We start from the raw sequence: 15,890 nt of genomic DNA on the forward strand, positions 1-15,890 counted from the left end.
GTAGATATGAATAGGTCAGGATCACGCAGGCGATGTATATTTTTCCTGTTTCCCCAAAGGATCCATACTCTTCTGGCAGCAAAGGTCTTTTTATATCTCTGGATTTTCATATTTTGCCCAGCAGCCTACCATAAGAAAGCACAAATCTACTAAATGGTAACATGAGGGATTATTTCTACTCATCTGTTGACAGACATTTCTCCAGATTGGATCAAATGATTAAAGGTATTAGAATGACGTCTTGCAGATCCAGATCAAATCATTTGAAACCTTGAGACTGTTTCTCCTTTGCTTGGAAGGAACTACCAGAAATAGTTGTAGGTGCTAATTGCCCATTATTCTCACTAATGTGAAATTGTTAATTGGGATCCTTAAATATTTTACTTGCTCAAATCCTGACTGGGGGAGCTCAAGATGGAAGGACTGTGCAGTGGCTTGCTTCCCGCCGTGCCGTTCAGGGTCTCCTCCAACGCCTGAATGGTTCTTCCTCCAGTTGCTCACACCGAGAAGAGGGGTCCAGGCTGTGAAATCTTCCAACATCTCACATTGCAAAGATGGCACTGATGAAAGTCAAATTCAATCAGAAGAAACGGGTAAAACTAGCACAGGGACTATGGCTCATGAACTGGTTTTCAGTGTTTGCTGGAATCGTTGTTTTTAGCATGGGATTGTTCCTCAAAATTGAACTCCGGAAGCGAAGTGAAGTGATGGACAATTCTGAAAGCCACTTTGTGCCCAATTCTTTGATATTGATGGGTATATTATCCTGCGGCTACAATGGTTTTGCTGGCAAAATTTGTTATGATTCTCTGGATCCCGCTAAATTTGCCAGGTGGAAGCCTTTGCTGAAACCCTACCTGGCACTATGTTTCTTCTTTAACATACTTGTTTTCTTCATTGCTCTGGTTTGCTTTCTCATGCGGGGCTCTCTGGACAGCACGCTGGCCCAGGGGCTCAAGAATGGCATGAAGTTCTACCGGGACACAGACACCCCTGGAAGATGCTTCATGAAGAAGACCATTGACATGCTCCAAATTGAGTTCAAATGCTGTGGGAACAACGGCTACAAAGATTGGTTTGAAATTCAGTGGATCAGCAACAGATATCTGGACTTCAGCTCCAAAGAAGTGAAAGAGTAAGTGCCGTAGTGGGGTTTGTAGTGCATAGTACCGTTCATACTAAAGAAATGTACATCCCAAGAGGCACTGGCCAGAGGGGGTTTTGTATACAAGGGGGTTTTGTTCTGCTCTTGCTTAATAAGGACTCCAAACGATCAGCTAGATGGCTTCCTCCCCTGACAAATTCCTCTAATGTTATCCAGAGCCTAAAATACAAAGCATATACAATTCTCACTTTTACTCAGTGCAGCGTGAACAGATTTAAAGTAGTATTTTTTACTCTTTTACCTCTTTGTAAACCCTTTTTGTTGAGCCACACATACCTACTCCCAAAACTACAGGAAAGTATCAGAACTTCACTAATCCTAAAGCACATTTCAATGTGGACTTACCAAGTTCCTAAAACAAGACTTCCCTGGATATATACTGTCAATGCCACTTTCAAAACTCCAATTAGGTATTGGCAATTAATCAGTCTCATGGAAACAAATAGGAACAGTAACACTTTACCAATAACTTGTGTTTTAAATCCTTAAGATTTAGAGTTTGATTTTTATATTCACTCCATGGATTCCTTCAGCACTGTGACACTACTGAGCATCAACACCCGTTGATGTTCCTGGCTTTGCACAGTGTCCCCGGTAGCCAAAGGCATTTTAAGTTCTTCATTGTGTAAAAACATGTGCAATATATATACTTGTGCCTAATTTTTTTTTAAACCTCATGAGAAAACAGCACTAGTTTCCTCTGTACAAACCAGGACAGATTGTTGACCAGAAATATCTTAATGGCTCTGATGTCAGTGCCTAAAGAGGCAGTAATCTCAAAATCAGGTTAGGTGCCGTAAGCACAAGTAAGAAATAAACAACGAGAACAAAAGAACTTCTGAAATTAAAAACTGAATGTTGAGCACAAATACCCACAACTTTAAAAAAAAATAAGTACGAGGGGAAGAGATCGTTATTCAGAGTTCTTTGGGAACATCATTCATTAGCGTTCATGCTCTGTGGTTGCACAAAGGGTCTTGCAAACTGGAAGCAATCTGCCTTCTAAATATACTGCCTATGTTAAAAATGTCTGAAGTAATTTTGTAAAAAGCTTTGTGTATCTCTTGGGATCCCTGCCTGACTGTGTAAGAGTTACTTCATGTGTGTGTCTCTCTGCATATTGTTTTGACTTGCTGGGTGGTCTGATTGTTTTTGCAATTCTGAACTAGGACTTTATAGTGAAAACTGTTGCAGGCTTAACCTATTGCACTGTGGGGTTATAACAAATACATCACTATTTAATAAGGGAGTATTTGCATTGCGAAGGTATGCCCATGGGTATAAATAACTACTTGAAAACACCTTGCCAGCATTATATGGAGATTTGAGAGCTGTAACTTAATCCACCAGCAGTGGAAGGGCAAAGCACAGAGGCAAAACAAGGTTATATTGCCCTTAATAACTGATGTCTTGTTTGGGACTGAGACTCAGGGCAATTTCTTTGTACTACTCAGGCAGGAAATAGGCCATTAAAAATCCACAAATGGATGTTAATGAGTCAATTCAAGGTTTGAACTACGCTGTGGTGCACAATGTCTGCTCACCTTCCTGGCGCGATGTTCCGGCCCCTTTGAAGTCAATAACAAAGTTCTTAATTCCAGGGAAGGTGGGAGTCTATCCCCAGCAATGTGATTCTTATATTATTTGTAGAACGAAGGCCTGATACAATCTCTCTGAAGCTGGTGGAGCATTTACACATCACTGGGAATTAGACCCAACTCAGAGCACACTTTGCACCTGGAAATAAAACCTCAACTGCATTTGGCATTTAGGTATATTTAGGTCATGACTGCAAAGTGGAATTTTGCTTCACCAGGCTGTCACAATCACCTCTCTCTCTCTATGACACAGCTGTAAGATATCCGTATAGAAAGCTACAAGTGACTCTCAGATGTTTTTTTCACCTTTCTGGGTCACTGGGGCTCTCCATTCTGTCATTTTCTAAGCAAAATGGCATTTGTTAGAGTTGCAGTCCTCTTATCATAGTCTTTTACAGTCTCAGTGGAACTATTTGCCTTCTAAGTATCTCTCATCTAAGTATCTCATAAGGCACCAGACTAAATGGCTGTTTATGGAGAGCAACCACAGTCTTAAATGAACAACAGCTGGGGAGCTCCTGCAACGACTTCAGAGATTTTTCAGCATCCTGTTGCTGAAGCACATTTCACGTTTTAAATGCTGGCTATCTTCCCAAGCCAGGAGTAAATGCACAACCCCTTCCTGGAGCTATTATCATCCAACAGAACCTATTAGGTTTGCCAGATCCATGGTCTGGCTGAATATGGTGGGTCCTAAGGCTGTTGCGGGTCCTTTTCCAAGCTCAGGTCACCTCCAGCATCTCCCTTCCACCCTAACTGTGCTGTGATCACTTTTTTCTGACTGCCCCTCCGGAAATTTCTCCCTGCCATTTACTTTTCTCAAAAAAATAAGTTTTTTTTTAAGAAGTGATCTGGAGGGTGCATTTCCATCATGAAGAGTTAATTATAGATTTGGTGTAGCCTTGACATAGAAAACGATTTCAGAGAGGAAAACACCTGGGACAAACACTGCTATATGAACAGAGGATGCAGAGAAACGGCATGGCCAGGAGGCACGGTGGAAAATCTGTGTTGCCTTTGCTTTCCTTTCTCGAGCAAGTTTGCTCCGGTATATCTTTATGTATGTGTGCATATGTGTGTGTATTCATGCTTCCTTCTGCCCTTGCCCATAGTCGGATAAAAAGCAACGTGGACGGACGGTACCTGGTAGATGGTGTCCCTTTCAGCTGCTGCAACCCCAGCTCCCCGAGACCCTGCATCCAGTACCAGGTCACCAACAACTCGGCTCACTACAGCTACGACTACCAAACAGAGGAGCTCAACCTCTGGCGCCGGGGCTGCCGGGAAGCCCTCCTGCACTACTACAGCAGCATGATGAGCTCCATGGGCGCCGTCGTCATCCTCGTCTGGCTTTTTGAGGTAACTCTCTCCCCCCAGCCCCGCTTTGCTGAAGCGCCAGCTCTGGACGAGCAGAGTGTTTTTCAGCATGGACTTTTAAGTTAAAGATCAGATCTATTTAAAATAAATCATCCACCATGGTTCTTTGGCAGAGAAAACATCTAACAGTGAACATCTGTGTAAAGCCTAAAAGGTCCCAGGCTGGAGACACAGCTGGGAAGCATGGGGGGGGCTGTTAAATTATGGACTGCCCCTTCAGAGCAAGGGGCCAGAGCCTGGAGCATCCCACGGGAGGGAGGGGAAACAGGACTCATTTTCTGCCAAATGCAGGGTGGAGCGTGCAAGGGCTCAGTTGTCCAGATGCATTAATTTCACATGTGTCACCATTAGTGGGGAATGAAAAGTACACAAAGCAGTGCATCGGAAAGAGATGGCAGTAATTCGTGGGACAGAAAGTGCAATTAAGCAGTTTATGTGCTGATGAAAATAAGACCTAGAGCTGTGTGCAGTGTCCAGCTTCAGGGCAGCATTTGGTTTAAGGTCCTTCATCAGCTCCACCAATGTTTTTGGTCACAAGAAGCGGTTTAGGTGAAGCAGGTGGATTAATTTTATTTTACTCTGCTTCCTGAAACCATAGTCCATATGCAAACAGGTGCCAACACTGCCCAGTGCAGATGTTTGTGGGCACCATAACCCAAAGTGCAGCTTTGCTGCTAAAATACTGTTCATCCAATGTGAGGAAAATGCATCCTTCTGCCCCTGGGAGATGGCCAGTTTTCTGGCCAGGGTGTTTAATCAATGCTAATACGCAGGGAGCGTGAGCTGGCAGCGGCACGAGGGCTGGCGCGTGAGGTGCTGGATGTGGAGGTAGGGCAGGACCAGGTGGGGAGTGGGGAGGGTGCAGCTCACTGCGTGACATGGAGGGAGCAGACCCTTTTGAACCCTTCAAAAGGCAGCTGCAAATGGCATTGCCTGTTTTAAATGGTTCAGCTGGGTGTTTAAAAATTTATATGAACGCAAATCAAAAAAAAAAAAAGATGCATCGTATTTTGATAGAAGCACTGGCCTACACCCTTCCAGGAATGAAGATGCTTTTTAGGAAATAAACACCTACCCAAATAATCTGTGAACTGGAAAACATATCATAAAGTTACTTCATGTTGTGTTATTTTTAAAATAACTGCTCCACACGGCAGAGAAATGTACTGCCTCCTTGGAGTGCTGTTCTGCTGGTAAGAAAAGAAAGAGAAGCTCGTGCCTCAGCTCAGATTCAAATGAAGAGTTCTTGAAGAGAGGGGAATTTCTGCTGTATATGAAAATCAGAAGGAACTTCAAAAACTCAGGGGGAAAAAGGCACAGAAATACTAATGCCAGCAGTGAGAAATCATGACTAGGAACCTGTAACATTCTGACTTGTAGGAGATTAAAGACATTAACATTAACAGTAGCGATAAAAATACAGTATTTTATGTCTAACTCTTCAAAGTACACCCGGGTATTTTTTTTTCAACCTGTGGCATAATGAGAAATACAATATTCTCTGGTTTTCTTCATCTTTTTCCAAATAGAAGGTGAGATTTTTTCTCAAGCAATCAGAGGACTCTCAGGGCAAAGCTTTAAAGAAATATCACAATCCGAGGTTATATTAATTGGCCCTCCTGAATATTTATGACTTGCCTGATATTCTACCCTAAAGGGTCTAGATGTGGGTCTCCCTCCACTTTTAAGGCAAACTTTGAAGGGAGGAAGCAAAGCAGGAGGCAGACATTCATTTAGTCCCCCTTGAAATACAACCACTTTCTTTGAATTCCAGTCAGGTAGGAAACAATTTTACACTGTGTAGGAGTGCGGCAGAGGTCCCGACTCCTGGCCGAGGTAAGGTGCCGGTCTGACCGGGGTGCAACCCAGCAGGCGGTTAACGTGCTGGCCCTGCGCTTCTCATTTTCCCTTTGGCTTGCTGAGAAGTTACAGAAAAGTGCCAAAGCAGAGGAGCATCCTGGTTTGCTTTGCAGCTGGAGCCGCTTTGAACTCAAGCCAAGCAGTACGGACACAGCATCTCCCCAGCAAAGCCCTGCTGGGGGCCGGCAGAGGACTCTTCCAGCCGGGTTGGTGGTCCTGAGGTGTGGGAAGGGGGACAGAGCACGGAGGGAGACACTAATCACAGCTGTTACTTCGAGCTGTGGAAAACTGTAACATGCCAAACAGGTGTAGGGACCTCAGGGAAGACCATTTACGTTTAATGTTTCTATATTAGGTGCAAGGGAGAATGAACCTATTTTGAAGTATCAGAACTTCTATTGGAAAAAAATGTCGTGTGTCGTATTTTTTGGTAATTACATTATTAACCACATGTTGCTTTTACTAGCAAAAGCTGTAGGCTTCCCATGAGTGACAACTGGTCATGAGGGGGACAAAAAAAGATCACACCCTGCTCTAGCTAAGCCGCCTCAGGCTAAACCCTGACAAACAGATGGGCTTCATCACAGAAGGTCAAGCGGAGGAAGCCTGGCTGTCTTCTCGACCTGCCTCAGCCAGCAAAGAGGAAACGAGGGGTTCAAGGATGCCCTGGAGAGAGAATTTCAAAACGAAGGGAGGGCAGTAGCCATTTCCTCAGATCCTCCAGGTCCTTCACCTGTACAAACACATGGCTCTCGACAGGTCACAGCTACTGCAACAGCAGAGACCCTGAGATTCACCTCACATGTGGTGCCACAGGGAGCCCAGCACTGAGCTCCAGGAGGTGGGAACCCAGGAGAGCGATGAGACACGAGCGGGAGGTGCATTGCACCTCACGCACTGGAGAGTGAACTCTCCGCTGCATTGAATACCAGGGGTGAACTCCCTATAATCTCCAAAACCAACCCCCAGGCAGCAGGGACCCCCCAGAAGGACAGTTGGCTCTGCTGGCACAGACCGAGGGGCTGAGCGTGCTGTGGTGCAGGGGGATGCACCAGCCCAGCCTGTCCATGCCTAGCCCTGGAGGAACACCGTGGCCTTGTTCTTCCTGCCGCTGTAAAGCTGCTGTAAAAGGACAGGAGTGTCATGATGGTTTGTCTCTTGGCCAGGGGAAAGCATCGCTCAGAGACACCGGGCTGGCTTTGGGACCCTGATGCCCAGGCCTGCTCTGCTGGGTTGTGATTAAACACAGGTCTGCAACTCAGAGTCACAGACTGGATGAGTTTGGGAGGGACCTGTGGAGGTTATCCCATCCAACCCCCCTGCTCAAGCAGGGCCACCTGGAGCTGGGTGCCCAGGACCATGTCCAGGTGGCTTTTGAATATCTCCAAGGAAGGAGACTCCAACATTTCTCTAAGCAGCCTGGGCCAGCGCTCAGTCACCCTCACAGTGAAAAAGTGTTTCCTGACATTCAGAAGATCCTGCATTTCAGTGTGTGCCCATGGCCTCTTGTCCTGCCGCTGGGCACCACTTAGAAGAGCCTGGCTCCATCTTCTTCACACGCTCCCTTCAGATACTTGTACACATCAATGAGATCTCCTCCAAAGCCGTCTCTTCTCAAGGCTGAGTGTTCCCAGCTCTCTCAACCTCTTCACACAGCAGAGGTGCTCCAGTCCCTTCACCATCTCAGTGGCCCTTTGTTGGGCTCCCTCCAGCATGCCCACATCACTCTTGAACTGGGGAGCCCAGCAGTGGATGCAGCACTCCAGCTGCGGCCTCACCAGCGCTGAGCAGAGGGGAAGGATCACCTCCCTCGGCTCGCTGGCAATACGTTGCCTAATGCAGCCCAGGATACCCTTCCCCAGCTTTGCCACCAGGGCACGTTGCTGGCTCATGTTCAGCTTGGTGTCCACCAGGCCCCCAGGGCACTTTACTGCCAAGGTGCTTTCAGCCAGCTCCCCCCAGCACATGCTGGTGCCTGGTGCTGTAACTTCCCTGGTGCGGGACTTCGGCAAAGCCAACGGTCTGAGGCTCTGTGCTACCATGTAGGAGACAGACTAAATGACCAGACAGTTGTCTCCAGCTTCCTGGACTCTCATCCAGCAGAGAAGGCAGGCTTGGGCCAGCGGAGGTGATGAGAGCCAAATGTTTTGCACTGCTTTTAGAAAATTTCAACCCAGGGACCCAAAATCTTTCTAAGCAAGATTTTTAAGAAAATGAAGTCTTACACTGAGAGAAAATGTCATGGAACCTCATCTGAGGGCAGTTCAGCTGCTCCCTTCTGCAGAAACACCTTCCTTTTTTAAAGCATGACCATATTCAGTGGCTTAGAGCCACCTAGGAAGCCTCAGCTAATTCTGCTGTCAAATAGTGGAACTTGGCCACCAAAACCAGCTCCTGCTGACACGTGGTGAGGTGGCACAAGTAGAGAGCAATGCGGAGGCATCTTTTACATCCAGTCCCATTAATCTTTACTTGCAGCAGCCTTAATATGAATGATATGAGTCCCATGACTGATGGCAGCAAAACTGGGACTCAGATTGAAGGGAAGATGTCAAAGGCTTTAAATCCCAAGACTAGTGTGATGCGATTTGTCACTTCTTGTGGCTTTTGTTGAATAGTGTTTCAACTGATTTAAGTCATCATCATACTGGGTAGATCCACAACAAAAGGAGACCATTTCTAGATTCACGACCATTAGAAACTTCTTTGAGGGCCAAGGTGTGGCAAGTCATGCATTCCTATGTTAAACAGGATGAAAATTTGCCTTTGGATATGGATGTATTTGATGAAGCTTGTTTGTTTGACCAGTGTTTTTCCCTTTCTAATCTTGAGTGAAGGCAGAGAAACATGAACATCTGAAAATTTTGAGAGCAACCAGTGGTAGCTTTAGTCTTCCAAGAGTTTGTAGACACTGACCATACACAAGCAGGATGACCAGGGTAGATAGGCTAACGAATGGTCCACAGAAGCACATGCTTGAGCAGCCCCATGAGCCCAAAAATCCAGATGTGAATTTTGCTTTTGGGCATGCTGTGTGGCTGAATCCCAACTTCAAATCTGCCCAGCTACCTGCTGCTGTAATCCTGCATGACAGTTTGCAAGCTTCCTCCATCTTTAATTCAAAAGCCTCCAGAGAGAGCAGCACCTTGCAGGTCCAGGGCAGCTCCCCGGGGGCCTCAGCTGTGCCAACAGGTAAGCAACACAGAGGGATGCTGGCCTCTTCAGCCATTAGTGTTTGGGAGGACCAGAGCTAATCATTTCCTTGGGAATTTGGATAGGATAACAGAGGCATCATATTTCCCTTACAGAACAAATCCTATGAGGACTTAGACAACAACGAGTGGTCTCAACCCTAGCTTTACCTAGCACACGAAAGACTAAACTAGTCTTGCTGCTGCCCCATCCCAACCACCTGCTCCACCACCTCATCAAGCTGGCTCTTCTGGGTCCTGCCTTTTCTTTCCTTCTCCACTTCACGGATCAATCACTTCTCTTCATAAGCACCACAACAGTGCAAGTCAGACTGTTCTGCACGGTGCTAGAAGGCAGAGCACTGGTGAAAAACTTTCTCTCTGGAGGCAGGTTTGGGGTGTCGCTAGTGTCAGGGGTGTTACACTAGCATAACAGAGTTGAAGAAGTCTCAGTCAGGGCTGCTGGGACTGGTGAATATTTTATCAGAAATAGAAATTTGTTTTGTTCTAGATAGAGCCAGTGAGAGATGCAGATCACCTGCTCCCTTGCTTTCCTTATTTGCACATACCTATATAAAAACAAAACCAGAATTCAAAGTAGACAAGCTGATGGCTCAAACCCTAATGCTGCTGTGTTCTGCACAGTTGCTGATTCATTAATATCTCTTGGATCAGATTAATATACTCGCCACACATATTGAAGTCAACATGAATTAGAAATATTTAGAGTTAAACCAAAGTGGATATTGTTGCGCACACAAACAGCTTTACGGACACGTAGTGCACAGGAGCAGAGGTTTCATCAGCATCTCCCAGGAGGTGCCACCCCGTGAGGGGGTACGTGGTGTTCACTGATTTCAGACCTCCACCGTCTCCTTTCCTAGTTGCAAAGGGACATTTTCCTGCTGCCAGCTCCCCTTCAGCCCTCTGGGCCCCAGCTCAAGGGGGAAGGCTGCCCAGCATCTCCTCTCATGTGGAGGGTTCCTGCAGCCCTTAAGCTGTACCTGTGTGGTGCCTTTAGCATTTTGTCCACACAGCCAGCCCAGGCTGCTCATAGCGGAGGACGGTGAAGGTGTGGGCAAGGGTGTAAAGGTTTGCCTGACACGCTCTATCTTTTCCATTGCACGGCGCAGATATCCGTGATGGTTGGCTTGCGTCTCCTACAGACCTCTCTGGAAAGCATTGCAAATCCTGAAGACCCTGAATGTGAAAGCGAAGGGTGGATCCTGGAGAACAGCCTGAAGGACACTTTGAAGTCTGCGCTAGAGAGTTTGAAAAAGATTGGAAAGTTCAATCAGGTGGAAGCAGATGCTGAAGGGGCTGAAGGAGGGGAAGGTGGGAAGACACCAGCCATCACAACAGTCAGTTGAGCTTCTAATTGATGTAAGATTGACTTTTTATCAGAGAGGAATCAAAAAAACTGAGAATTGTGAATAACTACATTTTAAAAGCTATGTATCAACCATCAGAATACACATTTCTACGCATACTTTTTTTTTGTATATGGGCATATATAGTGCACCTTGGGATAATACCTTTACCACAATGTGAGTACACCATATCCGTATCTTCTTGGGGAAATGACCTCACTAGGACTTGCAATATTCACATGTTCCCTTAACAGGGACAGTTAGTTTTAACACAAAAAATAAATTGCTGGCATCACAAGGTGATCCATTCCATCTTATTTTGAAATTGAAAGTGGAATTTGAAAAGTTAGCATCTTTTGCTCATGTTGTTTTATCAGCATACTTTATGTACTTCAAATTTTAAAGACAGATTGGTTTTCTGGGGAATAACGTGTTAGAAGTCAAAGAAAGCAGGATTTCCAGAATTGTTTATAACTTAGTATACTGGTATTTTGACAAACCTCTCATATACTGTGATTTTTGTTAATGTGCTAAGCAATGGTATTTTCTGCTGTATTCTTAAGGTGTACATAGAACAAAATGCAAACTTATGCTGAGAATTTACGTACTAAGCAAAAATTGTAATTTAATGAAACAGCACAAGTATCACGAAAACAACATTAAGGTAAATTTATGGGGTTTGTTTCTCAGGGTTTTTTTCAGTCTGTGTATCTTGAATGAGTGTGCTGTAGACTTATGCTTCACCTTGTATTTAAACAAGCAGAAGCTTAGAAGATTCCTCTTTTAGTGAGTGGAATCAATGCTATGGGCATGTGCCAGTTCCAGTTATTCTTGACATTTTTAAAAGTATGTAATCTCATAATTTGCCCCAGAATATTCAAGCCCAACTATTTGCAAGACAAGGAAAAAAAACCCAAACCCAAACAAAACTAAACAAAAAAAGTCTTCCTAGAAATAACACTTCAACTGTTATTCAGGGTCCTAGTAAATGGGTACCATTCATCCACAAATACATCAAACCTCAGACTTTGAGGCCAGGGAAAAGTAAATTTACATCAGTACCCAGTGTGCAAAATTTTACAAGTTTCATTTTTCTTTATCAGTGATAGGGCACCCATCATTCTATCTTTTACGTTGAAGGCACACTTTGCATATGCTGCCATCTGTCCAAACATACTATCGTAGCTGGAGGACCCTATTCTCATATACAAAGTTGGAATAAGACATGGAAGTAGTTTGCTCTGGTGTGCGGCCTCTAGTAAGGGCACAGAGTGTCATCTTGAGTTTAGATGCCAGGTAATTTCAGCTAAAGGGAAAGAAACCCAAGAGAGCAAGCCCCAACCTCCTGCACAAACGATTGCAGACATCCCAGTCCCTCGGCTACAAGCCCGGCACCACACTTATTTCTACCCCGGCTGTGCAAAACCTCTGCTTCTCTGCGGCGTGCCCGGGAGAGCTTTCTCAGAGGGTCCTTCCCACCTGGCTGGTGGTGGCTCTTCAAACGCAGCCATGTTTGCAGCTGCCTACTCATTGCACAGCCTGTTAGTTTTCATTCTTAACTTGTGCACTTGCCCCAGCAGCACTCAGCTCCTCTGGCTTTTGTTCAAACTCCTTCTAGGCTGGACAGGCCAGTTCACAGCAGATCAGGGAGGGACATGTCCGTACATCAAGCCATAGTCTACACCTCCGTGGCCAGGCTGTCTTGGGCCATCTGCACACAAGGTTTGATTTTGACAGGTATTCATGGCATCCTTTCACTTTTTCAAAGCTGGTCAAAGCTTTTAACTTCAGTTACCATTATGGATTTAGTTACAACACTGAACTAAAAAGTCAGCTCTCTTCTTTTGTGTGTAAGATGGACTAGAACAAGGGCACTAACGTAAAAGCCAACTTGCTACTCACCACAGCCTATCATTTACTGCTTTGCTGAGGGCCACTCTGCATGGCAGAACTGTACAAACCAGACCAACTCCTTCCTTCTCAGGAGGACATCACTACAACCAGCTGTTCCTCTCAGCTGGTCCATTACAGAAGAACAGGATTGTGGATGGCGCACGATGTGGCCACATATATCAGAGAAGAGCTTTTTGGAGGAGTCACATATGGGTAGGAGCTGCACTACAAGGATTAATTACAGTTTTTCCTTGTGAGGCTTCCATGTGCTGTGAGCTATACCGGTTACTTGAATAGACATCAGACTTTTCAGAGACCTAGATTCATTGCTGCCCTAGAAATCTGGTTTAGGCCAATGATTTAGACAGGATTTTCCAATTATTTGTGGTCTCCCTTTTTATTTTTTTTATTTTTTTTTTCCCCAGTCTATTGCTAAAGCAACATAACGAATCGTCAAATTATTCTTTCAATGCCACACTGGAGAAACCAGTTCCCAGAGCAAGAGTCTCATGGTATTTAGCAGGTAGAGAGACCATCTGAGACAGGTTTATGAAGAATAGTTTTGGAATCAGGGGTTTGTACAAATAAGAACAAATAGTGTATGTGCTAATGCCGTATAAAATAAAGCCTCCTGGTTAATGAAGATCTTTATGACATCTTATGATTACCACAAGATTGTAATATGACTGCTTTGTAAAATATTACATGTAATATATCATTCATCCAATCTTACATACACTTTCTTGTGACGTTGCAAATGCTGTTCTAGATAAAGATATCTCTGCTGCCTGCAAATGTAAATTTAGGTATTAAAAATTGTATTGCAAGTAAAGAATCTCTTTAAAGAAAATGTTTAAATATATACAATTTAATACAGATTTCTTTAATTTGCGTTACTGCTGACTTTTTGCTTCTGAATTCATTTTTTGGACCCATTCTATGTGATCCTATAGGTGGGAAGCCTCTCCCCACCCCTTATATAAAGCTCTGAAAGAAAGCAAACTTTCCTCTTCTCATGTGCCCAGCTAAGCTCAGGATGTGCACACAGACCCCTTCATCATTTGCCTCTTACTACAAACAAACTTTGCTGGGCCATTTTAGTGGTATCCTCTTGTAGTACATAGGAATTAAAGCATCTTCACAGGCCTTGACTTCTAGGCATGCTCAACAAGTGAAACCACCAACATCCTCAGGGCCCTTGAAAATCAGCTAAACTGGGTTTATAACCTCTTTTTCCCCCCATTTAAATCTGACTTGCAACAGACATCCAAAAGAAAGCATTGTTGTTGCTTTAAATTGAAGACTAAAGCTCATGTAGTCAAATCTGCCTGCAGCAATCCAACAACTTCCAGAGCTGTGCCCTCATTTTCAAACTAATAAACTTCAGAAGGATGTGAGCTTAATTCATACAAACCAGGCCACTTCTTTTTAGGTACCTCCATACGGATTACCGGCTTAAATCCCGGTACCCAGATCTGAGAGCCAGCCCAAGGCCTCGAAGTTTCAACTTTTAAGAAATATCATTTCTGTTTTAAAAGAAATGACAAAAAGTGCGTTATTTTACTGGTGACATTTATTTGAAGGGGCACAGAGCATTCACTAAAGTGTTTTAAAGGAGGAAATATAAACAGCTTCCTTAAAGCTATTAATTCCCAAGTAGCCTTAATACAATTGATAAGATTAGCCTCCATGTGTTACATGAGCTCGGACATTCTGTAATACCAGACAAATGCATGTGTGCAGCTTAGCAAAGAGCATGGGAATGCTATATCGGGCTCGCAGGCATTGCGCGCTTGCCAGCTAACGGTCAGGGAAGATTTTCAACACTGATGTAAAGAAAAAGGGATCCCGGCAAAACAGTTACTTGTTTCCACCGGACTTGTTTGTTTTGTAAAAAAAAGCCAAACACTGCTTTTACCATAATCAGTGTAAAATGGGGACGGATCCAAATGCTTATTTAAAAAAAAAAAATAAAGAGCATTATTAGAGATTAGTTAATTAAGAGATAAGGCCAGAAAAATAGAATGGAACCATGTGATAACAGCCCCCTGTGGGGAGATGAAGGCTTAGGCAAATTTATTTCTGGTAACAGCAACGCACCTGTCTCAAATCCAAAGTAATGCATACATGAAACTTTTTTAATTATTATTATAATATCAGCCCTACAGCGTTCAGTGACTGACTGAAACACTGTAGCAGTAAAACACTTCTCTCAAAGCATCTGCGTTTGCTGACCTGAATTTTGATCCAAAGCACAATTGTGAGGTAGGAGAGCTGGAGGAAACCCTGGCCTGGAGCTCAGGTTTGTGGGCTCTCCATGTGGGCACACCACTGCAGCACCCCTGCCCAGGGAGCGTCCCCCCCCTGCTCTGCAGTCACCCCCTCAGCGCAGTGCCAGAGGATGGGCTGAGCAGGGCTCCCACCCCCCATCCACCAGCCCCTTCCGGAGCCATACACGCAGAACAAGTCTTGCCTGATTAACCTCTTTCTACTAGAAAGAACAGTCCATGAACATGAGTCAGCTCTTCAGTTCTTTACGAGGCTCATTTCCATAGTGTTGTTCTCCAAACCAGTTTTCCCAGAGCAAAGGGCGGTGCGGGAATCAGAGGTACCACTCAACCTCAGCAGAACAAGGACGAAAGGACAGGTCTGCAGCCAGGCCACCCAGCTCGCACACCCTACATCACACGCACAGGCAGAACAGGGTCAAGCATCACTGATCAGAAATGGGGAGACACGGGCACGACTGCAGCTGGACGGGCGATGAGAGGAGGAGACCAAAGCAGCAAGTCTGAGGCACACTATTCCCCGGACTGACAGTCTTGTTAAGAGTGTGAAAATGAAGGTTAATTCTTGGAAAAAACCTACCCTGTAGAGGACACTTTGAAATATACAATACAAAACTTAGCAGCATCAAAGAGCTGCCATCCCTCCCAGCTGTGCAACCCTCCCAGCTGTGCATCCCTCCCGGCTGGAGACACAGGGAGCCCGCTCTCCAGCCAGGCAGCGGCACCAGCGTACCCAAACTGGCAGGAGGTTGCTCGCTGCCTCCCGTTCGCAGACACGAGGTCCCCAAATGCAAAGCTTTCCTTGCAGGAATTGCTTTTACCTCCCCAGCTGCCCAAGCAGCCTGCTCAGAATGCAGCACAGCTCTGCCTCAGGGAAATGCTTTTCCAGATGGGTGCAAATTTTTCCATTTGCGCACACGTTTCCTCTGATACAAGTAACAGACTAAGGTTAAACAACACAGGTGGAAAATGCAAACAAGGACAAGGTGAATTCACAAGTTCATATGAATGAATCTTTCATTAATTACATAAATTAATCAACAGCAGAAGTAAGATTGATTTTTAATGCTGCCGTAGGCATATTTTAAGTAAATTACGTCAGTGTTTCTTATTTGCACCCTTGAATTTTAAATGTAATTAGGACCTAA

The 15,890-nt window shown here is 44.8% G+C and overlaps 1 protein-coding gene across 1 annotated transcript; it reads left to right on the top strand.

Annotated features, from left to right (window-relative positions):
* Window positions 1-13,358, top strand: PRPH2 (peripherin 2). The gene is made up of 3 exons (XM_005438984.4): window positions 1-1,135; window positions 3,876-4,122; window positions 10,325-13,358. The coding sequence occupies exons 1-3, from the start codon at window positions 555-557 to the stop codon at window positions 10,559-10,561; spliced, it is 1,065 nt and encodes a 354-aa protein (XP_005439041.2). The 5' UTR covers window positions 1-554; the 3' UTR covers window positions 10,562-13,358.
* Window positions 13,359-15,890: the final 2,532 nt, after the last annotated feature.

Source organism: Falco cherrug, chromosome 13 (assembly GCF_023634085.1).
Source record: "Falco cherrug isolate bFalChe1 chromosome 13, bFalChe1.pri, whole genome shotgun sequence".
Classification (NCBI taxonomy): Eukaryota; Metazoa; Chordata; class Aves; order Falconiformes; family Falconidae; genus Falco; species Falco cherrug.

Excerpts from the sequence above, each read along its gene's own strand:
- PRPH2 (XM_005438984.4), top strand. The coding sequence starts at position 555 with ATGGCACTGATGAAAGTCAAATTCAATCAGAAGAAACGGGTAAAACTA. Across the intron at positions 1,136-3,875 it reads AGCTCCAAAGAAGTGAAAGA|TCGGATAAAAAGCAACGTGG; the intron begins GTAAGTGCCGTA and ends CCTTGCCCATAG. Across the intron at positions 4,123-10,324 it reads TCCTCGTCTGGCTTTTTGAG|ATATCCGTGATGGTTGGCTT; the intron begins GTAACTCTCTCC and ends TGCACGGCGCAG.